This window comes from Ascaphus truei, chromosome 2, assembly GCF_040206685.1.
Source record: "Ascaphus truei isolate aAscTru1 chromosome 2, aAscTru1.hap1, whole genome shotgun sequence".
NCBI lineage: Eukaryota > Metazoa > Chordata > Amphibia > Anura > Ascaphidae > Ascaphus > Ascaphus truei.
The window spans coordinates 345,344,898-345,369,012 of record NC_134484.1 but is presented as its reverse complement, the minus strand read 5'-3'; the positions used below and the strand labels follow the sequence as shown (position 1 = coordinate 345,369,012).

Below are 24,115 nucleotides of genomic sequence, written 5' to 3'. Positions count from 1 at the left end.
GACTCGGTGATATTAAGAAAAGCCTTGGGCGTTTTGCATAAACTCTACCTGAGATGAGCTCCATCCTAAGATTATCTGATGTAAAATATTTTCCTTGAGGGACGACTCTCTTGGTCTTACTTGATTTCTGGTCAGAAAATTCACATAAATATTGCTTTCCCCCCCACATATGTAGGGCCCAAATCTCTGGTATGCTCTGACCGACTCGTGATTTTGATGGTGTCTTTCATTCTCCATTGACTTTTGGTTACTTTTTGGTGGTTGATACAGTATATGTGACCACTGTCAAGTTGTCCGAATGAACTCTGACGGCTTTCCCCTTGATTTACTGACAGCATTTCTTTAATCCAATCTCCCTTAGTTCTAATAAATCTTTAGAGTCTGTGTCAGGGCCATCTTAACAACATTAGGGGCCCCCGGGCAAAGCAGTGCACGGGGCCCTGCCTACACTGTCGCTCCCAGCCTCCCACACGCTCACTAGCAGCAGCAGGCACTGGAAGTGCTGCACTGATAGGCTGCGAGCGGTTGTGACGTGAGCCGGGGTGCCGGGCGGGCGGAGAGCGAGCGGAGCCGGGGTTCCACTTCTGGGCTGGGGAGAGCGAGCGGAGCCGGGGTGCCGGATGGGCGGAGAGCGAGCAGAGCCGGGGTTCCACTTCCGAGCGGGGGAGAGCCAGCGGAGCCGGGGTGCTGGGGGGGGGGGAGAAACGAGCGTAGCAGGGGTGCCGGGCGAGGGGAGAGTGAGCCGGGGTGCCGGGCGCCGCAAGAGCGAGCCCTCCTAGCTAGAATTAGAATGGAGATTTTTAGCATTGGTGGGCACGCATGGGCCGGGCGCGTGGGGCCCCCCTATGCTGTGGGGCCCCCGGGCAACTGCCCAGCGTGCCCATACGTTAAGACGGCCCTGGTCTGTGTTCCATATTGACAGGAATTGAAGCTAAATACAACGGGAATGGAGATAGGCCCATGTAGCTACCTCTAGTGTTGAAGCAGCATCCTTAATGCACATTTGAGCTGTAGGATTTTTGCAGTCTAAGAGATTTTTATATCGGTAAACACTTTTTCCTGAGGGAAAAATACTTCACCAGCTACAGTGTCTACAGTTATAAGCATGTCAAGACAGTTTAAGTACCAGAACCTTTGTGGATGTTCTTAGAGCCATATACAGTCCAAAAGGATGAGAAGTGAACTGAAAGTAACTGCCTGGTAACATTGAACATTATGAACTTCTGATGTGGAGAGAGGCATACTTGTTTAAGTCGAGGGATAATAAAAATCTCCTGGCTGTACTTTAGCGACTCCGTTTGAAATGATCTTACTCAGAGAAAACAATTTACTCTTCAGAAAACTACTGTAGGACAGACCAGAATCCACTTGTTGCTCTTTTCACAAGGAATATACTAGAGACTGTAGTAATGCTAAGGGGTATTGGCCCTGAAGACTGTTGAGGATGGTAACATGGATAGTGAAAGTGGTTTTCTTGAGTCATTTTCTGCTTGCGTGCCCCCAAAGGGATAGTATCCATTTGATGTATATTGTGTAACACAGTCCCCTCCCCCCCCCTCCCCCCAATCGCAGATAGGGACAGATAGGGACATGTGTGGGAATATATCTGTATTACCAGGTGTGGTGCTTTACCTGTTAAGGCCTGAACCTCCGCTAGTTGAGAGCCTGGTGTGTATCCTGGAACGGTAATCACATTTACAGCGCCTCCACCTGTGCAGGATTCTAGTGTGTAGAATAACCCCTGACATAGGAGCCACATTTAGTAACCACAAACACCAGGTTATGGTTAAACAGTTTACTACATGCAGATAAGAACATAACAATATAACAATCACAACAATCTTAGTGTCACCCTGTAACACGAGGCCTCATAGGCCGTAACCCCACACCATATATGCAGAGTACCAAGTGTCCCAAAAGTCCCCCTCCCACTCAAGTGTGAGACAGAGCTGCCCACTAAGTTGAGATGAGGTTGGTGCACTTGGTGGGTGTGTCCACACCTGGACGGCCGACTTAACGAGGATCCATCTGTGACCAGCGCCAAATCCTTAGTGATGATGTCTGCCTCCGCTTGAGGTGGTGTCCCGCTGATTGATCCCACCATAAAGATAGTCTCTTATCTTGATGGGTAGGTCTGGTCCCAGACCACACTTGTCAGGGCCGCGCAGCACTACAGCTGTGGCCCTGAACTTAACAAGCTACTAATGGGGCAGGGTCCCTACCTAAGAGGCCTTTCCCTATCGCAGCCACAATCTATCCCAATGAGTCGGGGCCTACCTGCAACCTACCCTCTCTGCATCCCAGCTCCGACTAACTTCCTCTCCTCAGCGTGCGAAATGTATCCTTTCTTGCAGGGGGAATCTCCCAGCACTATTGGCTGCTGTGAGTCACCTGTGCTCCAGCCCCTGGGGCTGCTGGTAGTTGTAGCCCCTTGTGGACATCTCTACCATTGGCGCCGCGTGCTCCTGCTCCGCTGCGCATACGCAAACTCCTAATGGCCACAGCTGCCTGCAACTGTGCATGCGCGACTTCTGGGAGTCCCTGCGCTATGAAGCGCCATACTTGCCATTCCTCACTCTCTGTAATGGCCGCCGCATTGCTTCTGCGCATGCGCGGGCCTCCGCGAATGCGCGAGCACACCAAAGATGGCGGTGCCCTGCAGAGGGAGCCGTCAGCCAGCCCGTCGCCACCCGCAACTACCCTTACTGTGAAGGAGGTAAGAGAGGGGGAGACGGAGGACCGGGGAACCAGAGGGGACCTGGCTACATCTGTAATGCATATTTTGGTGATGTTTCTTAAGCTAGGTCCCCGGTGGTGACGGCGGTGCACGCTGCACACCAATCACTCACCTCGGTAGTGGCAGGCCCCAGTGTCTCCTTGCGTGTTGGCTCACACGGTGCTGTGGCGCGTCAGCCAGCAGGGGATACAACATGCTTGTGTTCCCGTGCGACGACGTGGTCACGTGGTGCGCCGGGAGCCAATACAAGGGTAGATCACTTTGACCAATGGGAGCGCAGCTGCTGTTGACCAATGGCAGAGTAGCTTTTTCAAACCCATAAGAGGGAAAAAAATGTGTTTGTATTATGCCACTGTAAAGTTTCCTGCTCCAGTTTGCAAAGCTGTGTGGGTGCAATTCCTATGCACATCTCCTTATTGCTTCCTCCCTCCAAATAGTTGGGGACCTTTTCCTACCATAAATAGAGGAAGCAATGTATGGGATTCCCCCCCCCCCCATTTTGGCCACGCCCCCACATACCTCTGATCGCTCCCTACCGACCGCAGATCGCGGGTTTAAGCTGTGCACGCGCCACCAGGACGCCAGACGCGCGTGCAGCAGCCTCCACCGGGGACATAGCCTTATGTTTTATTTTTGTTGTTTCAATAGCCTACAACTCTATTAACCCGCTCTGGCTTACAAGTCATTCACATAGATATGAGGTTATTAGGTGTGTTGGGGATTGTGTGATTAGGTGATAGGAGTAGGGGCCCTGAGGAAGGTTGTTAGGCCCTGATGGGATAGGGAGGTTGAAGTTAACCCCTTGTGTGCCAAAGGGTATAGTAAGGCATTGCCAAGCAATGGTGGTAGCCCGATACCCCCATTTATTGGCATTCAGTGAATAGCATGGGAGTAAGTAATGCGGTGGTAATTACTCAGTTACTCCTGCTGCATTAAAAATATCACATACATATTGCCGCTGTAAAATTCCCATTATCGCTGCTTTACTACTCACAATATGGCTATATTGAATAGATTGATAAACAAAATTCCCGTTAAAAACCTATAACGCCAATCTATGCCTATGTGTTAATCAATTAATTAATCATCAACATTAGGGGAACATTTTATGTTATTACCTATTCATATAATAAAGCATACTGTGTAGATAGATTCATATCAGGTTTTACCTTAAAGGTAGTGGTTATTGATGCAAATTTGTTATCAGCTGTTTCAGGGTTTCCAATCAGATAGTCCCAGCTAGTGAACATTTTAAAGCTGAAATTGTATTCCCCATCATCTCCATCACCTGTGCTTTCTTTAGCATTGCTAGCCATTCTGAAAGCAAAGAAAGACAAAGTTATTTGAAGACAGAAACAAAATACTACTTTTTACAAAGATACTAATCGGCTGCAACAGACCCTACACTGCGCCCAGCCTAGAGAATAAGCGGGATTTCACAGTGGATACAACACAATGGACCACATCCAAGTTATACAAGAAATGATTTCCCGAAGTAATGAATACTATTCAAATAATAAAGCGTCAATGATGACTTTGCACAATTACAGTTCATGTATTAGTCCTGGAGAAGTATACTTGTTTTAAGTTACACGGCTACTCGGGGATTTAAAAAACAATCAATATTTCATCAAAAGAAATTATGCTCAAATCAGTGTTAGTACTTAAAATCCGACGAACTAAACACCACTCCATAATTGTACTGTATATGAATATAAATTATATTAATAAGTATCAAAGAAGTATAAATATCATCTATATTTATAGATGGGCAAAGAAAAAGATGAATAATGTATGTTCTGTATGTACAGTATATCTTTATGTGTATAGTGCAAATCATGTAAAAATGGCAAAAAAAGTTAGTGAACCCCTGAGGATTTTCACATATTTCACAAATTTTAAACCAAAAATGTTATAAGATCTTAATTTTTGATCATTTATTTTTTCCACAAATAATTCAACATTCAATAACTATTTGTGAAAAAGTATGTGAACCTTTAGATTCTGTACCTGGTGGCACCCCCTTGAGCAGCAATGACTTCAATTAAGCAATCCTGTAACTTCCGGTCAGTCTCTCACATCGGTTTTGAGGAATCTTGGCTCATTCCTCCTTACAGAACTGCTTCAACTCATGACCCACTTTCGTGTCAGCTTCAGCTCACGGACGGATGGCCTGACATTCTCCTCTAGAATATTCTGATACAATGCAGAATTCATGGTTCTGTCAATGATGGCAAGCAGTCAAGGTCCTGAGGTGGCAAAGTAGCCCCAAACCATCACACTCCCACCACCATGCTTGACAGTTGTATTGAGTTTATTCTGTTCAAACACAGTGTTTGGTTTTCTTCAAACATAAAATTTCTCATTGAGGTCAAAAAGTTCTACCCTTGACTTGTCTGTCCAGAGAACATTGTTCCAGAGGTCTTGTGGATCATATATTTGCTCTTTGGCGAACTTCAGATGTGAAGCAATGTTCTTTTTTAGAGATATCCACAAAAATATCTTTTTAGAGAGCAGTGTTTTCCTCCTGGCTATCCTTCCATGCACACCATTGTTGTTCAGTCTTTTTCTGATAGTTTATTCATGAACACTCACATTAACCAAGGCGAGTGTGGTCTGCAGATTCTTGGATATTACTTTGGGGTTATTTGTGACTTTCTGGATGATTTGCCGATTTGTTCATGGAGAGATTTTGGTAGGACAACCGCTCCTGGGTAAGTGACTATGATCTTGAACTTTCTCCATTTGTAGACTTTCTGTCTGACAATGGATTGGTGGAGTCCCAAATCCTTAGAGATGGTTTTAAAGATGACCCTTTCTAGACTGTTGAGCATCAATAACTGCTTGTCTGAGGTCCTCTTAGATATCTTTTGATTGTGGCATGATGTGTTTCCACACCCCTGTATGGTGAAGACCAAACTCACAAAGTCTCTGATCTTTATATAGGCTGTGGCCTCCCAAACTCACATCTGAAGATCTAACTAATTATTTAAACACCTGATTCTAATTATCCGCTTTAATTTAGCTGATAAAACCATGGTTTCACTTATTTTTGCACATACCAGACTCTTAATTACTTGTTTTTTGTTTAATGCATACATAATTTTGTTTCAAAAGACATGGAATTGGTTAATATAAACCCTATTTTATATTTAAGAAAATACTAGTTTTGAAGGTTATAATAATAAAACTATGGAATTTCCATAATTATCATTGGACTTCACAAACTTTTCTCTCCACTGTATTCCGGCACCGAAGGTTTCTTATGGTATAACACTGCTTCGTATGGCCCACTGTCTTGATCCTTTATAAGATTATAAGTACTAACTCAAATCACCAGGTCATATCATGATATTATTATCAAACTTCAACAAAATAGATATCCCTTTGAGATGCTAATAGACAGTGACAGTGGTGCTTCCCAGCAGCTGTTTTTGCTCACACTACTAGCTAGAAAAGCAGTTGTTTTGGGTTCTAGTCTTGTTGGATCTAACACCAGTACACCATTCCAGTCACTAGGTGCCTTAGGTTTGTCAACTCAATATAGTTGTTATGGACATCCTTAACATCCAAAGTGTGGGATGTGACTCATTTAAAAATACTTTGCATACCTGTACCTCAAGAGTCTCTCCTTATGTTGTTTGAGGGGATATACTACTAAATGGAATGCTTCCTCATGATTCCATTCGGCACATTGTTGGAATCCGTGGAACGGATTTAAGTTGAATGCGTCTAAGGGTTTTTAAAATCCATGTAGACGAGACCAAAATACAGATTTTGAAGAATCCAGGCTGCCTTAAAATGAAGCAATCTGATGGCAGATTTCATTGCGCTGATCGGATTTGGCAGTGAAAGCTACTGTATGGTAAATCCAGCGATCAGATTCAAACAGGTTTGCCCATCTCTAACTATAACAGGAGGTGCTTGGATTCCCTGCCCTAGGGTCTGTACAGAAGTGAGTAGTAATAGTAACCTTGGATTTGGTTGGGGCCCTAAATAGCGAGTTTATCAAAGATCTCATCTCAGTGGCTGGATAGGATTTGAGAGTGGGACTTAGAAAAAAAAATGCATTTTTCCTCCATCGGATTGATGCCGGAATTCTCTGGAGTTGATGCACATGAATGCCAGCTGCAGAGACCCCCTGCTCCCGCACACTAGTATTGAAATTTAAATAAAAACACTGCGATCATCTGTGAGAGCTGTGCAGGGAGAGACGGCTCTCTCTGAGCAGCACAGATTGCAAGAAAATCACAGGGGGAGAACTTAGAAAAAAGTTGAGATAAGTTAACTGCTACGCCGAGCGGTATTGGCATTTTGCTACTGTACCCTACAGTTTAAGAGGGTTTCAGATTCTTTCTGAATACCGTGATAACACAAATGACAAACTGTCGGTGGGAACATGCCAAACTGTTCGAGATGGCAGCATAGTTATCAAAGCTACTAGAATAGACCCTATAGAGGCTGCGATATGCCTCTCATTCTCAGCCTGGGGGGGAGTGTATGTTGAGTTAAAGGATGAGTATGATGTGTGAGGGTGAATGTGAAGTGTGTAAGAAGAGTTTGGGTGAGTGTGTGGGTGTGTGCTTGTGGAGAGGAGGGTGAGCGTGCATGTGTAAGCGAAGAGGGGACGAGTGAGGCGTGAATAGCGCAGTTGACCATGAAATGTACAAAATCCTTCAAGGTGCCCCTGCTGTAAAAAAATTAAGAACCATTGCTCTAGCAGATCACTCCAGTGGGCACCCCATACATGGTACATCTACCGCCACTTTATTAGTAAGCTCTTGTTTGTTGTGTTACATGGATAGTTAATCTTACTCACGTTCTTATGACAACCATCAGGCTGTAGCCGAATACACCAACACCGACCAGGAAATAGGACAGTGGCAGTCTAAATTGTAACCAGCCAATTGTGCGCTGGTTGTTATAGAAGCCATAAAAGAGAACAGAATATTTGGCATAACCCTGAAAAGGAAGATTTACAATAAAATGATGATCTTACATTTTCTAAAACCCTGATTTTGTAAACTGTACTTTACTTCTAGGCGTTCACACAATGAATTGCTTTTGCTGTTGCAAGTGAGAACAGTAGGTTGATATTTTAAAACAGAGTAGTTACAGAGCAACTTGAAAGGAAAACAGAGTTAGTTTCATTTGTAGGTACTTGAAGTTATAAGTGACACATGTAGCAGGACGTAATGTCTCCAGGACTTAATGTCTCTGACACTGGAGCAAGCTGCCTAACCATGACCGTAGCTGCCCTGGCACCAGAGGATTATTGCTGTGGGGGGTCTGATCCTGAAGCATGGCCCCCCTGTAGCGATGTTGAAGCAGCACTATCTACGGAGCCGCAGATTTTTGCTTTCTCAGCTGTAACTCCCAAAACAGTGAGTCCTGTTACATCTGTATTCAGGGCCGCAGATAGATGACATAGGGCACAGGACTAGCCCCTCGTGTCAGCATCGCCCCCGTGTCGGCGCTCACACACCTGTATTTATCTCCCCCCTGTCTCTCACTCTTCCCCCCATCTTCCTCACTCACTCTCCCCCTCCCTCTCTTACACCCCTTCCACTATCACTAAATTACCCTGTTCCTCACACTCATTTCCCCCTCCTCCCCTAGCCGCGCACACGCACACACACACACACACACACACACACACACAATTCCCTACCATACCCATACAATTCCTCCTCCCACACTGCCCACACAACCTCCCCACCCATACACACACACAATACTCCATCCCAATACAAAACTACCCTCCCAAACACAGACACCGCTACCCCCCAAATACAGACACAGCTACCCCCAAAATACAGACACCACTACCCCAAATAAAAACATCACTACACCCTCAGATACAGACACCACTAAACCCTCCCAGATGCGAACACCCCGATGCCACCCTCAAATACAATTACCACAACCCCCACAAATATAATTCCCCCCTTCACCCAAAATACAATTCCCTCTCCACAAATATCACCCCCACACACATACACGTACACCCCCAAATATACTTACTGCCCCCCCAATACACTTACCACCCCACACCTATAAATACACTTACCACCCCCAAACACATACATTTATCATCCCCCCTCAAATACACTTACCCCCCAACAAATACACTTACCACCCCCACAAATACACGTACCCCCCACATATATACTTACCACCCCCACAAATACACTTACCACCCCCACAAATACACTTACCAACCACCACAAATATACTTACCAAATCCCCCACAAATATTCTTACCAGCCCATCAAAATACACTTACCACCCCACCCCCACAAATACACTTGCCTCTGGTTGCTGCTTCTGGCCCCAGCTCCCGACTTTCCAGCTGCTGCTGCTGTCTTGTCCCAGCCCAGGCCTCTCTCTCCCACCAGTGCACACTGGAAGCTGAGCCTGACTTTCGGGTGCACCCAGTTTGTGAAGAAGAGGCAGCAGCTGAGAAGGTCTGGAAGCCAGGGCTGGCAGCAGCAACCAGAAGTCATCCCCCGGCTCTCTTCAGCTGCTGCATCATCCCACACCGGGCCTCTCTGTCTCCAATCGGTGTGCGACGGAGGTGGGTGCACCGGGAAGTTAGGCTCAGCTTCCTGCGCGCACCAGATGGAGAAAGAGAGACGCTCTGCGTGGGACTAACCAGCAGCTGGGGAGAGCCAGGAGCTGGGGCGCAGCGGCACCAACCAGAGGCCCGTCCACTCGGAAGCTGGATGCAAAAGTTAGGCCCAGCCTCTGGCCAAGCCCAACTTCCAGCGCTGAATGGCCAGGCCCCCCTGTAGCCACTGGGACAGAAACACTTGTCCCAGCTCTCCCCCCCAACTCCCCCACTCCCATTCGCCCCTCCAATCCCCCCCTCTGTCGGCGACCCTATCTGTATTCACCTGACAACTTAATTCTCAGCATCAGTTACTTTAGGCTCTTTTACTAGAGCCCAATGACACTGGTAACACCATTGTAATAGTTTCTAGATTGAAATGTAAACAAATGCTCAATAAATCAGTGACAACTTAATATATTTGCCTAACAAGTGCTGAATCCTCATTGAATAAATCAGCCCTACCTACAAGATGAAATAGAAAGTAACATACTGTAGAAGAATGTACCTCAAAATCCCAAAGCACAGAGAAATCCATGGCGGTTTTTTCTTCTTTTCTTGGTACATTCTTTCGAGGTAAACTTCCATAAGGCATTCCCATTAGTATCTGGTTTGCATATATGAAAACAAGTTAAAAACAGAACAGAATAGTTTAATTGTTTTTTCTTGTATACTGTAGTATCAATATAGTTCAATTTGATCCAAAACACAGAACATACTGTATGTAATCCCCTTTGGGATTATGATGTCCTTAAGGGGTTAAGTTTGTTGGCCCATACAGGGTATAAGGGTAAAACCCTGTCCCCATCACATGGTGCTGGGATGATTCAGCAGTAGTTAAGCCCTTCCCCTTCTGCCTGGATACAGTGACGTCAGACTGGCATATATATATATAGTAGTGGGGAGAAGCTTCTGAAAGAGAGATCCCTGGAGGAGACCCAGAGGAGGGATCTCACTGTAAATAGTATGTAAGTGTTTAGTGTAAAGGTAGGATAGGCTAAGGAGCTCCATTTTATTCTTTAATAGTTACTGTAGGGAAAGTGCAGCAGTTAGATAGTGTCCTTATGAATGGTCTCTTACTACTCACTACATTTCTATAGCGGCATCCTATGCACAAATGGGGCCCCACAGAGCACAGCCCCACAGGATAGTTGGACCTGCCACATCGGAGGTTCCATAGCTGTCCCTACTTGAGATTGCCACAAAGTGGCATGTAGTGCCCCTGAGAGGGGCACTGATCACCGACAGAGAGATTAGAAGAAGGCCCGACAGAGGCCCTAAAGAGATGAAGCTCTACCCATGCCGCCCAGAAGAGTGTTTCATTAGGCAACAAAAGGGAATAAAGCCTCAGCTCCTCCCAGTGGGCTGAGATAGGCAGCTAGGGAAGACCGGGTTTAGATAGTAAAAGAGTGAAGGTCACAATGTTCATACCAAGATCACTGTGAATGTTCATGGAACAATAAAGCTGCTGTTCGAATGAATAATATTCCTAGCACCCATCATTGCTACCTCATCACCCAGCCACACGAATCCAGCACCCTGACAAGGTAACCACCTCTGAGTAAGCCAAAATAAGAACCATTGATGTAAACTCTGTAGGAGCCGGGCAAGGAGGATTATCCATACATTTTCATCTGCGTTAATTTGCACAAGTGACATACAGTATGTTTGAAGCGTGTTTATCTTCCTTCTTACATTTGCCACAGAACTCTTAGAAGCAGAGGTTAACGCAATGTAAATGTGATTGCAAAAATGTAGCAAAGCAGCTTGTGACTCATGCAGAGTTAAAAGTTTGCACTTGTTTTTGGACCAATGCTTTCATCTGGGACACGATACAATTCCATTATTTGGGACATAGGGTTGAAGGGCAGTGAAAAAAAGAATCATATGCACTACAGGAAGATTCATACTCAGTACAGCTACAGTACGTATCTTTGTTAATCTGTTCAAAGTGAAAACGCCAGGATGATTCATTAACACATTATAGCACAGAGTGTTGTAACTGTAATTTAATGTTAAGCATTAAAAAATGTGCATGTGCACCACAAAAATCCAGGCACAGAATGCTTTGTGGCCAGACAATATAACAAAACAGTGGGGAATGCCTGCAGGATGGTGGGTTGTATGGGGAAAGTATTAGCAAGCGGGTAATATGAGGAAGGTGGTAATGCCACTTTTTATAACACTGCTAAGATTTTATCTCGAGAACTACAGTATCATCAGTTATGGACAATAAGCAACTACGGGGCCTTTTCTAGTAGGTTTGATAATGAACTCATCGAGCATTTTTAGCACTTCTCCAACGATTTAACATGTGTAGCTATTCAGAAAGCTTCGATAGCATGCCAACATTGTTCGGGAAGTGCTGCTTCCCTAGCGGTAGTGCTCCCGCCTAGACACACCGAGGGGGAGCTCCAAAAACGCACAAACTCGCATTTCTTGTTAGATCAGCCTATTCTAGTAGTTCCCGCAATCTCATCGAGGCAGCAACTAGCGAGCAACTCGCAGATCTCATCTCGCCACAACAAGGATGGCGGGATGGGTTTTGACGTATGACTTGGATGAATAAATGTATTTTGACTACATCAGATTGAAGCCGGCGGTCTCTGGAGCTGCCCCACATTGATACCAGCTCCAGAGACCCCCTGCTTCAATCCAATGTAATAAAAATACATTTACAGGCAGCTTCATTACCTTAGCGGCTAACCGCTATAGTATTGAAGCAGGGGGTCACCGGAGTTGAACTGCATTAATTTTAGCCTTGGATACCCCCTGCTTCCCAGGTTACAGCCCCCGGTATGGGATACCGGTATCCCCTTGCATTATTTAAATCTCCTGTGTCACTTGACCAGGACATTTAAACGCAGAGGAGATACCGGCACCCCATACCGGGGCCTGTAACTCGGGAAGCAGGGGGTCCCCGGACCTGAAATGAATGCGGTTCAGCTCAGAAGAACCCCTGCTTCAATACTCTGTTATTAAAATTAAATAAAAATAGTGCGATCGTCTGTAAGAGCTGTGCAGGGAGATGCAGCTCTCTTTGTGCAGCTCTTACAGACTGCGGGAATATCACAGCGGTAGGACTTAGAAAAAGGCTGAGATAAGGACACTGCTATCCCGAGCGGTACTGGCATTTTCCTACCTCCTTTTCCTTTGTGACTTGTGGTAATGCTTTCTGATTCTTTCTGAATACCGTGATAACACAAAGGTCAGACTGTGGGGTAGGTTCATGCCAAACCCTTCGATTTGGCAGTGATTTTATTGAAGCTACTAGAACAGGCCCCTAAGAGCCTTGTTCTATAGAATCCAAAGCTCGGGCACTTTACATCAATGGGGATTTTTGTCTGAAATCGTCCAGAAAGGCCACTTCGGACAAGATAGAATTTACCCCTAAAACTTTAAAGTTAATTAGAAAAACCCACAGTTGGGAAAGCTCACCAAATACATAGTAATGTCAAACCTTATAGTTTCTATGGGAGAACTGTTGGGCTGCGAACTTGTCAAAGACTAGGTACCCAATGGCTGCTGCGGTGCACGCTATGGCGTGCGTGCCACACACAAGTCACAGCCCTCTATGGGGCAGGCCCCAGTCGGCGTATGTGCATGCGCCCACAAGTTGAGATGCGCGACAGCTTTGGCCAAAAGACAAGATTGGCCACGTCATGACGGCAGATCAGCCAATGAGGGCGAAGCAGCCGCGTGATGTCATGGCCCCGCCCCCCGCCATGCCCCCCAGTCGCGAGTGATCTGAAGTCCATCAGATCGCTCGGCTGGAGGAGGAGAGTGCCGGTAGGTGCTCCGGCGCCCGCACCGGGGCCGTAGCCTATAAGAGCAAAAGCAAAGACATTTCTACACACATCTTTCCAGATGTCCACATATATTACACTTACTGTAATGCTGTTAAAAGCCTGAAATACAAATATAGTCCACCATTGCCTGTGTTTTAGTACTATTCAGCACGCTGCATAATTTTTTTTAGAAATCATAACATATGCAAATAAATATATACAAATGATCTCTGCAGTGCTAAAACATAAATATTAAAGGTTTGTCACACATGCAACAGAAGCCTGCGAAAATGTGATATCAACAAAAGATGTGTATACTTACAAACTATACAGATTTGGATTTAAAAGTAAATACAATCATGTTGTAGTAGGTAAAAGTGAAGAATAATAACCTCCACCGTGCAAAGTACAGTAACGATAAAATATCAATGAGTATGTTTGCGTCTTCGACAGGTCTCCAAACCGGCTTCATTTAGCCCATTGACACATTTAATTGTTCCAAATACAGTAGTTCATGCAGCTTTGTTGTTACCTCAGGTAAATCATACTCTAGAAAAGATTTATTGCATTGAGAAGAAAAAAAGCGCTTACCTCTGGTATTACGACCAGTCCAAAAATTAGACCAAAAAGGACTAGATTTACACCATACATCCACCTCAGGAATATAAAGTATGATGCAACAGATGAACCAAAATGACCTAAAGGAGTAATAACAATGTAATTAGAACCATAGAAAAGGAGAATTATATTACATGAAGCCAAGGTTTGCATATAATGTATATCTAGTTTGAAAGAGTGAAATATAGAGAATACCTATGTACCTGTCAGTTAAAAGCAAATGGAACCATGCAGTGATGTATTTTACTGAGATTATTTTATCACTGAAATGCAAAAGAATTTTCCTTCAAGAAACGCACATGGTGTTTTATCAACTCAACGTGTTATTGCATTTTAGCTCATCTTTGCTGGAAGATTATTTCTCGAAATGTTCTAGGATTTGGTTTCACATGCGCCTGGGGATGTTTGACTGTGAGTAAGAAAAACATTGAAGAAGATGACTTCAAGTTATTGATACATTTGACAAATGTTACAGTGATATGTTTGCGTGATTGGTGGTAAACAGCTATCTGGTTTCGCAAGCAAACAATATTGCACTTACAGCAAGTCCGTGTAAAGCAAGTCTTCGGGTGACAATGTTTGCCTCTGTCTTTTTCTTTTGTATATGGTGGCTCTTAAACTGAGGAGGTCTGACTATCTTGTTGGAGGAGGGTGGAGGACTACGATCGGTTCATCAGTACCTAGTACCTACCAGTAATTCTCTTTATTGTAGCTCTTTGCCCTCCTTTGTTTGTTGTTTTTTTATGTATAAATCCATGCTACGCCATAAGCTATGGTACCTTACAGCATGGCTTAGTGAATATGGTCCTTTACAGCCCATTTAAATGAATAGGGTGCATGATGTTTTCTGGCCTGGAAGGCGTCTTAAGGAGTAACACTGCTTAGTGAATATATTTTTGGGGGCCTATTCACTTAAATAGGCTACATGGTGACTTGCAGCATGGAAGTTGTCTTTGGGAGTAGCACTTCTTAATAAATATGGTAAGTATGTCTCAACAATGTTTTAATACTTGTTACTAGTTTCTATGGGGCCTATGTATGAGGTTTGGCAAAATCCTTTCTGGGTTTTCATATTCCGGTTCAGCATTTTGCTCTTGCTCGCTCTCTGTGGCTGGATCGTCCATTTTTGCTCCTGGAAACTTCCTTTAAAAGGAAAGCCCTGTTAGCGGGAAGTTGCCGAGCAAAGTTCCAGTTTCCTGCTCTGTTCATGCAACATGTTTATGCTTTTTGTCTCTCACGTTACCAGACCCGGCTCACATATCTCGACTACCCTTGGCTTCAGCCCGCCCCGACCATTGGAAGTACCTCGACTAACCTTTGATTTCAGCCTGCCTCGGCCTCTGCATCCACACCGACTACGCAATTCTGCTGCAAGCCCTGACCAGCTTACGACTCACTACTCTATCAGGACTCTGTCCCTCGGCTCAGGTCGGTTCTTTCACCTTCCTACCTCAGCCCTGCGGGTCCGTTTCCTGCTTGAGACACTATGCTTCATAAACCAACTCGCTGGTCCTGTTACGTCACCATTTTTGGCAGCGTTGTTATCACGGTATTTAGAAAGCTCCAACGACCTGCGACATCAAAACTGGCAAGGAGCCAGCAATTTGATGTTCGCCTCTCTCAAAAGGGCTCCCCCGGCGATCTGTAGCGATCTGGCCCAGCTGCATAGAGAGCTGCACAGAGAGAGAGCCGCCTCTCCCTGCGCATATCTCACCAGCGATTGCAGGCTTTTAATAACATTTTTAATACTAGTGTATGTGAGCAGGGGGTCTCCAGAGCAGAACTGCATTAATTTGAGGTCTGGGGACCCCCTGCTTCCCGAGATACAGGGCCCGTTATGGGGTGCCGGTATCTCCTATGCATTTAAATGTCTCGCATCATGTGACCGTGGGATTTAAATACATAGTAGATACCGGTACCCCATAACGGGGCCCGTATCTCGGGAAGCAGGGGGTCCTCAGACCTCAAATCAATGCGGTTCTGCTCTGGAGACCCCCTGCTCACGCACACTGGTATTAAATGTTGATTAAAACAGCTTCGTTACCTGAGCGGCTAGCCGCTAAGGTAAGGAAGGGGTTCAACCTCAATAGCCTGTTTATTGGGGGTAGAGGGATTGGGTGAAGGGGGTAGTAGCCCCAAGGATGGATGTTTAGGCCTACCAGGTGATAGCGGGAGGAGTTAACCCCTTCATTATCTTCACGGTATTAACCGCTAAGGTAATGAAGGGCTTTACTCCACCTGCAGCCCCCCCACAAGGCCTAAACACCCAACAAGGGCCAAATACCACCCTCACCCACCCCCGCTACCCACAATAAACCGGGCACTGGTAGTTAACCCCTTCATTGCCTTGGCGGTTAACTGCTAAGGTAATTAAGTTGCCTGTAAATGCATTTTTCCTGCATCTGATTCATACTGAATTAATGTGTATCAGCTCCGGAGACCCCCGGCATCAATCCGATGCAGGAAAATGCATCTTTTTCCTAAGTCCCTCTCTCGCCGTCGCTTCTGAAGTTTCTTGGCAGCTTCACGCTGCTTTTTCTGTCAATAGGAATTTGGGAGTAAATCGCCATTCTAGAGCCTCGGTAAGCCTTGATAAACGTATTGAGGCTACTAGAATTGCACGAGTTTCAAAACTAGCAATAAGTGGCTTATCGCCGCTCACTTGGCAATTTGTTTTTTTTGCGCACACTGCATACACTCACAGCACACTGCACACACTCACAACACACTGCATACTTTCACAGCACACTGCACACACTCACAGCTCACTGCACACACTCACAGCACACTGCACACACTCACAGCACACTGCACATACTCACAACACACTGCATACACTCACAGCACACTGCACACACTCACAGCACACTGCACACACACACACACACACACACACACACACACACACACACGCACAGCACACTGCACACACACACACACTGACACACACACAGCATACACTCATAGCACACACTCACAGCACACTGCATACATTCACAGCACACTGCATACACTCACAGCACACTGCATATACTCAAAGCACACTGCACACACTCACAGCACACTGCACACACTCAGCACACACTCACGGCACACTGTATACACTCACAGCACACTGCATAAACTCACAGCACACTGCATACACTCACAGCACACTGCACACACTCACTGCACACTGCGCACACACAGCACACTGCGCACACACAGCACACTGCACACACACACACACAGTCTCTTTAAGGGAGCTTGCGCTCTCGAAGACGGAAGCAGAAGGTGGAAGCAGAGACAGGGAGAAGAGCTGCCAGATGCCGGGTAAGTGCTATGTGCTGTTGCCGCTGCCCCACTGGGAACGCTGGGAGAGTTCTCTGCTTTCCCCCTCCAGCGGACACGGTACCACCACCACCACAAAAAAAAAAATAATCATAAAAAAAAACATTTTTTTGGCGACCATTTTTTTTCTGCAACCCCGTTTATAACGTGGTGGTCGCGGGTGGCCCCCGTGGACCACGCTATAATGGGGTTAAGCTGTATTAAGATTGAAAGAAGATGACTTAATGGACTATTGTAGTTAAGTGTCTTTTTACCAAAGACAAGGGCAGAGATCACCTAATGTAACTTCCAAAAAATTCGGACATTTTGAAGTGCAGTAATAAATTATAGCAAGACAACAAAAATAAATCTTATTTGAGTGGATAAATGGAGTGCTTAAACTTCATTGCAGTAAATCCAGACAATTATATTTAAGGTGAATGAAAGAAAAAATGTTTCACATATTGCTTTATATTTCTGTTTTATGTTCCCAACTTCCATGCTGAGTAAGAACATTTACATACAGTAGTTTGCACATGGTGTATTGTTTTAATGAACCCTACTATCAATTACAGCTCACACTGTACAAATAAAGGCTTAGGAATCGGAGTGAATGACAGGCCATTATTGCAACTTCCACCTGAGTGTAGGTCATGAGCATTGAATCCTTTCTCAAATGTACTGTAACATATGGATTTGGTGGGAACGCCACATACTTTCCACTTCTTTAATCTTCCTTTCCCATGGTATGCAGGCAGTTTTAAAATTTTCAAAGTCCCTTTTAAACTTTATCCATTTCTGAAAAACAAAATGCATTTGAAATCATTAGAACTTTTGATATTTTTTTTTCACAGTGGAAGATCCAATTGGTCATTTTAGAGTTACCATATATTACTTCTATTCCCTTTACTCCCCATGGTATTTGGAAAAGTAGATAAGGGAATAAAATAATTAATCAATAAATAGGGTAAATAGACAGATAGAAGTTACAGTAAGTATATTCTGTAGGCGGTTAGGCTAGGTACACAGAAAGTTAGGATAGAGAATTATACTCAATATATAGACATTTAGATAAGTGGAATAAGGGATATATTTATACATACTGTATATAGAAGAATAGGGGAATACTAAGATAAATACATGTTAATTAAGGCATAGTGAATGGTAACAGTAATAGATAAGAAAGATTACAAGGTAGTAGGCAAAGACTTTAGCAATCGGAGGATAAAGTGAGTATCGTAGTGCAAGAGAAGGAAACATCACAGCGCTATTGTTGGGCAGACACAGGAAGGAGGGGCGTTTGACATCACAGCGCTGGGGCATGCTTCTCCCCCGTACCTTCGAAGCCCCCGCGCGTGCACACACACACCATCACGTGGCCCCCACCTGCACTATCATGTTTGGTCGTCTGCGCACATCTTCTTCGGCTGCCCGCCCGTGCATAGCTTCTTGGCCGCCCGCGAACAGCTTTTTCGCCTTCCCGTGCACAGCGTCTGCTGGCCTGTGCACACCAGGTTTCGCCGACTGCGCCCCCTAAATAATCTTGCGCCCCCTCAAGGGGGCTCGCCCCTCAGTTTGCGCACCGCTGCACTATAGTACCAAATGCATCCAGACAGAACACAAATACAGTAGGTGTAGGTGGTGAGGCTGCACTTAAGTATCTCCCAATTCAGCAAGGCATAGTACACCATTTTAAAAAAGTATTAAAATTACTGGCCAGGTGAATTGGAGCAACAAAGAAACTTAGGTCTGCTCCTATTCGCACAGACTATCCATTAGATGGGAGCTCCCTAACTAAAGGGACATATTTCTAGTTGTTCATTATTACAGGGTTTGGATATGAGTAACGCCATCTTTAGCTATGACCTAACTAACGTAACATTAAATCCCTGCATTATGTATAACGGAGCTCTGTGTATATGCGTTCTTAGAGGGAACACCTCTTTTGCATATCATTAAGATTAATGTCCCTTATAGTAACGCAAGGGCTTGTTACGGCTGAAAACAGCACTTAACGCATCATTAGTGAGCTTTGAAGATCCCCGTTACCACTTAACGAGATGTTAAATGAAGTTAACATCTCGTTAAGTCAATAATGGAGCTTTGAGGATCTGCCCCCTTATGCACAACACACTTTGGCTAGATCACCTTACATATTGATTATGGGAAAGAATAGGCTGCTGGGGATTTAGTCCTGTTAATTAATAACACCTTACATGACATTGTGTATGTTAGTGCTCTTTTACCGGACATTTTATTTACCCTACTAAAAGGAATTTGGTATAAATGAATTAATATAGTAAATTATTAGTGCACATTATTGGAATCACCTTTTCTCTCTTGTGTATGTACTGTAATTAAAACTTCTTCTTTACATAAAGGCTGATTGATTCTGTGGTGTAGTTTCCTTTATCTTCACTTCTAAAAAATAAAGTGCCACTAATATATACGTTATAACTGAGCTTTCAGATGTTATTGCTACTGGGTGGCAATAGTTAAATGGGTTTATTAAGTATTCTAATGCAATCAATGTTGTGTTATTCCCCTTCATAGATTGTTCTTCCAATCAGTCATTGCTGAATTGTCTTAAGTAACTGAGCAGAAATAACCAGCCCACATAATCGGAAGTAAAGGAAGAGCTCACGGCTGCACGGATAACGACTTCACTTCCAAATACATGTTAATTTAATGATTCAGTACAAATGAACCAATGCAGTTCTGTGAATTTACCACAATATTGATTTCTGATCGTTTACAATGTGATCACTCATGACTTTAGTGTCTTTATGCACCTCCTTGCATATAGAATATAAACAGTGACCGTTGCAGTATTTCCTACAATACTACATTGTCAGTGTAAGAAAATACAAATAAATAGATTTCTCATTAAGCTTTTAATCCTTGAACATTTGTACTTTTTTTGTGCTCTGCATATTTAGATTAGCAACCTCTTAAAATGATTGTTTCTCACAACTCCCTCTCTAAATAATGCAATAAACATTTGTTTCCAAAGGCCGGGAGTGAAAGCGTTTATTAAAAGTCTAGGGAAAGTAATTTGTAGGTCCCACTGACAAATAATAATGTTTCAATGGGATGTGCCTTCCCCTGTGTTCTATGAGTTCCAATGCCAACCCAACATATGTGAGCCACAGCTTAGTGATAGAGATACAACAATACCCCCCAAACAAACCTGAACGAATAAATGCTATCCATTGAGTTCACCTACTTACTGTATATCACAAAATTATTTATTGATTAAACTATGAATAATCTTAATTTTAAATCAAGTGAATATTATGATTTCTGCTGCAACAAGTACATTAATGCATAAGGATTTATTTGCCCAACATGACTATTCATGACTTTGACAGAACTGTACTTCAATGAAGCTTGCATGGCATAAGCACATCATAAAACATGGTGGAATATCCTTAACCATGTATGTAGTGCAAAATTGCTTACATATGTAAAGAACTGGTACGACCATTGCCAAGGCAAGTGTATGCAGCATAGGATGAGTACTGTAGGTTTGAGGAGCCATTCACACTTTAAGTCAGGTATCTGCACTCTACTGACCTTTGGAACTGTGCCCTCTTAATGAAGATATACTAATTTCTGTATAATGCAGACTGTATAAACACTCCATAACATGCCAATTAGTGTCTGTGTAAAGTGCGTTCAAGAAACACATTTTTTTTTAATATATATACACGACTTGTGCATTTAGGTTCATAATCAATATACAGTACAGCAAATGAAATCACAATTGCTTTTTGGGAAACATTTCTGGTTTCTCTGTAACAGAAATCCTTAATTTTATTCCATGAGAAAAATACCATTTTAAGTTCTTTAGAATAGGGATCCTTTTGCTAATTCCTATTTGTACCTCAGATTGAATGTAAAGAAGCCTAGTCTACTTGGAGAGAAAAAAAAGAACATACTTTTTTTTTTAAAGAGTGGCAAACTGGCATTTGTGTCACTATCTTTCTTTAAGAATGAATTTCATCACCTTCTCTAGATATAATACGTTTTCAAAATAATATTTTAACCCTCTAATAGTCCAATATATTCCCGTATTTACTCACCTTCAACATCATTATTTTGTATGCATAAAATTTCTTTCCTTTTCCCTTTCCCAATGCTCCTTCAAACTTCTCCACAAAATGCTGAGCATGCCTAGTAAAAACAAGAGGTGCAGATGCAGGATTTACATTGTGTGTACTATGGCGAAACAATATTGTTTCTGATCAGTGTACTGTTTTGAAAAGAAGATCTTTTCTTGTCAATATAAAATAAGTCCTTAACAATGATCACATCAGACATACAGTAACTGCTGAAGACAATCTCACTGCAACACAGTACTAAACATATTTATCTTCATTTTAAAAAAAAAGTATTTTTTTTTATCTTTATGGATAATGTCTGAACTTAAACTGTGGGGTCACTGTTTGCTATACCATGTCTATCTCACAATTCGAGCAGCCACTGCAGTTATTAGAGGATACAATAGTTTACAATGGTGCCTTATCCAGCTGACACTGCAACTAATTAGTCCAGCAACCTCCAACACATTGGTCTACCTGCCCCATGCACAATAAATGATAGCGTCTTGATTTAATTTCTAGGACATCTGAAAAGGCTACAGGGTTTCTGTTCTTTGTCTCAGCCATACAGCAGGCTTCAGTGGTTTTACAACTCAGTGAAATCCTGATAGCTGAATTCCAATTATAGGTGTCTTTAATTAAAACAGTTAACCTGATCCATGTCTAGATATCAGCTAAAGACGCTTCTTTGGATGTCAGATCTTTGGTTACAATAGCCATCCGGAGATTTTATACTCCTCTTAAAGTGAACCACTGTATAATGCTGCATCGAGATTTTCATCATCCATTTACTATACTGTAATACAATGGGGTGTGGGGGTGTTGCAGACTAAGTTTCTTCCATAAAAAAACATGATAAAATTATTACCAATTGTTTCTAAAATATTATGTTTAATAACAATCAAGTGACAATGGTGATACCATTTACTTGGTTTACATACTGTATATACAAATATATGTGAGTTCACTTTGAATAGAGATGTGCACTCATGGTTTGGTTTTAGTTCTAAAATGTTTTCGTATTTTGGTTTTGCCTAAATTCATCAAACGGTTTTAGTTTTGGATTTAGGAAAACATTTGAATTTGATGGAAAAAATATATAATTTTGTACGCTGTTTTTTGCTTTCTATTTAAGTATTTATATAATTGACAATATAGTTAGCAACACATGCTAACAAATATTATGTCTTTTTCCATTATTCGGAACAGGACAAGGTAAAAGAGAGACATGACACAGAGACCGAGTGCGTGAAGAATGGTGTTCCAAGTAAGTTAAGACAGGGGAAAGAGACTAATATTTGGAGATAGAGACAAGGCTGCTGAGAGTGGGTTCGGGCCCCCCGTGAAAAACATTGTCGGGCCCCCCAGCAGCTCTTTTCTCTCCCCGCACTTAGCTGGCCTTGCTGCTGCCCTCGTTTTCCTTCTGAACGGTCACCAACGTGGCATCACTTTGCCATCGTAACGCAATGCTGCGATGTCGCATTGCCATGGCAATGTGACACTGTGTGACATCACGTTGGTGATGTTCGCAATGTCATTTGACTCTGCAGTTCAGAAGGAGAAGGAGGGCGGCAGCAAAGAGTGACAAATAATGATACAACCGATGATACATATGCAACATAGTTCTTCCAGATTGTCGAGCCCCGGTAATTTCTACCGGGCTCCCCCCCCCCCCCGCTTTCTCGTCGGCCCTGGGTGGAGACTACTACCATATGACAATGCAACCAAATCAAGCATTCTATGTTGGAGACGGAGTTCATAAAGGATAATGTTTCAAGTAAGACAGGAGAAGGAGACTACTAATTTGAGATTGAGACAACTGCAGTCATTCAATCAAAATCAAGTACTGTATGTTATATTACAGATGGAGTGCATGAAGGATGTATCAGAGATGGAACAGGTAGGACATATATTCTGTACAGAGCAAGCCAAGCACTGTAGCCATATGGATGGTACGTATGTACAAGTGCTGGCTTGTTTAGGCCCCACAAAATAGTAACAATAACCTGGTAGTGATATGCTATGGGCAGCAGTAGCAGCTTGGCTTGTAAGTCTCAGTCTCTCACCTAATGCATGGCACCAGTCCCAAAACACTGTTGCAGTGCTATATGTGCCTTCCTCATGTATACGCTTTTCCCAGAAGATAAAAGAAATAAAACTATGATGTCCTCGAGCCCTCCCTTCGACCCACAGTATTGGACCAATTAATCAATTCAAGTATGTTATGTTGGAGATGGAGTGTATGAAGGATGATCAATTTGTGGCCTTGAGCACTTGCTCTTTCATGCGACAAACATTGAAACATTGTCTCACTAGACCCCACTGCTGTGACAGCAGTCACTAAACACTTATGTACAATCATGTATATATCTTTTTCACAGGGAAAAAAAGGAGCATGTCCTTGGGATCTCACTCCCTTCCTCCCTTTTGTCCCAGATGAAACAGTTATACATACAGAACAAGACAAGCACTGCACCGATATGCATGTTACATCTTTGGTTGGCAATGATTAATACATTAATACATATTTTAAAAAAATTAAGCAGATTTATACATCTATAAATAAAAAATAAAGTATTGATACTTTAGGTTTCTAAATAAAAAATGAGTGGAACTAAGCACCTGTGAGTACCATCACACTTCGATCACTAATTTGATCAGCTGTAATGACCATTACAGCAAATGCCTACTATTTGGAACCATCAATAATACCAGAAATGGAACAGTCTAAAATAGTAGTTCTGTGGGACCATGAGGTTTTCTGAATATTTTGCCATATATTTTGAATCTAATATTTCATAAAGGCTTTTAAATGATTAAATATTCTACTTTAATATTACAAATTATAGAAATTATTATTAGAAAATATGAACCCTACTTCAGCAATTGTAGTTTTATGTACTGTACATAGGATACATTAGTTGCGGTTTCACAAACTCACAGTAAATGT

General features: G+C 43.2%; 1 protein-coding gene across 1 annotated transcript in view; it reads right to left on the bottom strand.

The window, feature by feature from the left end:
- The window catches only part of LOC142488248 (transmembrane channel-like protein 2), a 93,093-nt gene that overhangs the window by 41,237 nt on the left and 27,741 nt on the right, over window positions 1-24,115 (bottom strand). Inside the window, exons 5-10 of the mRNA XM_075588619.1 lie at window positions 21,148-21,238; window positions 17,779-17,860; window positions 13,727-13,833; window positions 9,856-9,954; window positions 7,557-7,699; window positions 3,907-4,054 (exon numbers count right to left, since the gene is read on the bottom strand). Coding sequence (XP_075444734.1) covers window positions 3,907-4,054; window positions 7,557-7,699; window positions 9,856-9,954; window positions 13,727-13,833; window positions 17,779-17,860; window positions 21,148-21,238 — 670 coding nt within the window. The remainder of the gene's footprint in view (window positions 1-3,906; window positions 4,055-7,556; window positions 7,700-9,855; window positions 9,955-13,726; window positions 13,834-17,778; window positions 17,861-21,147; window positions 21,239-24,115) is intronic.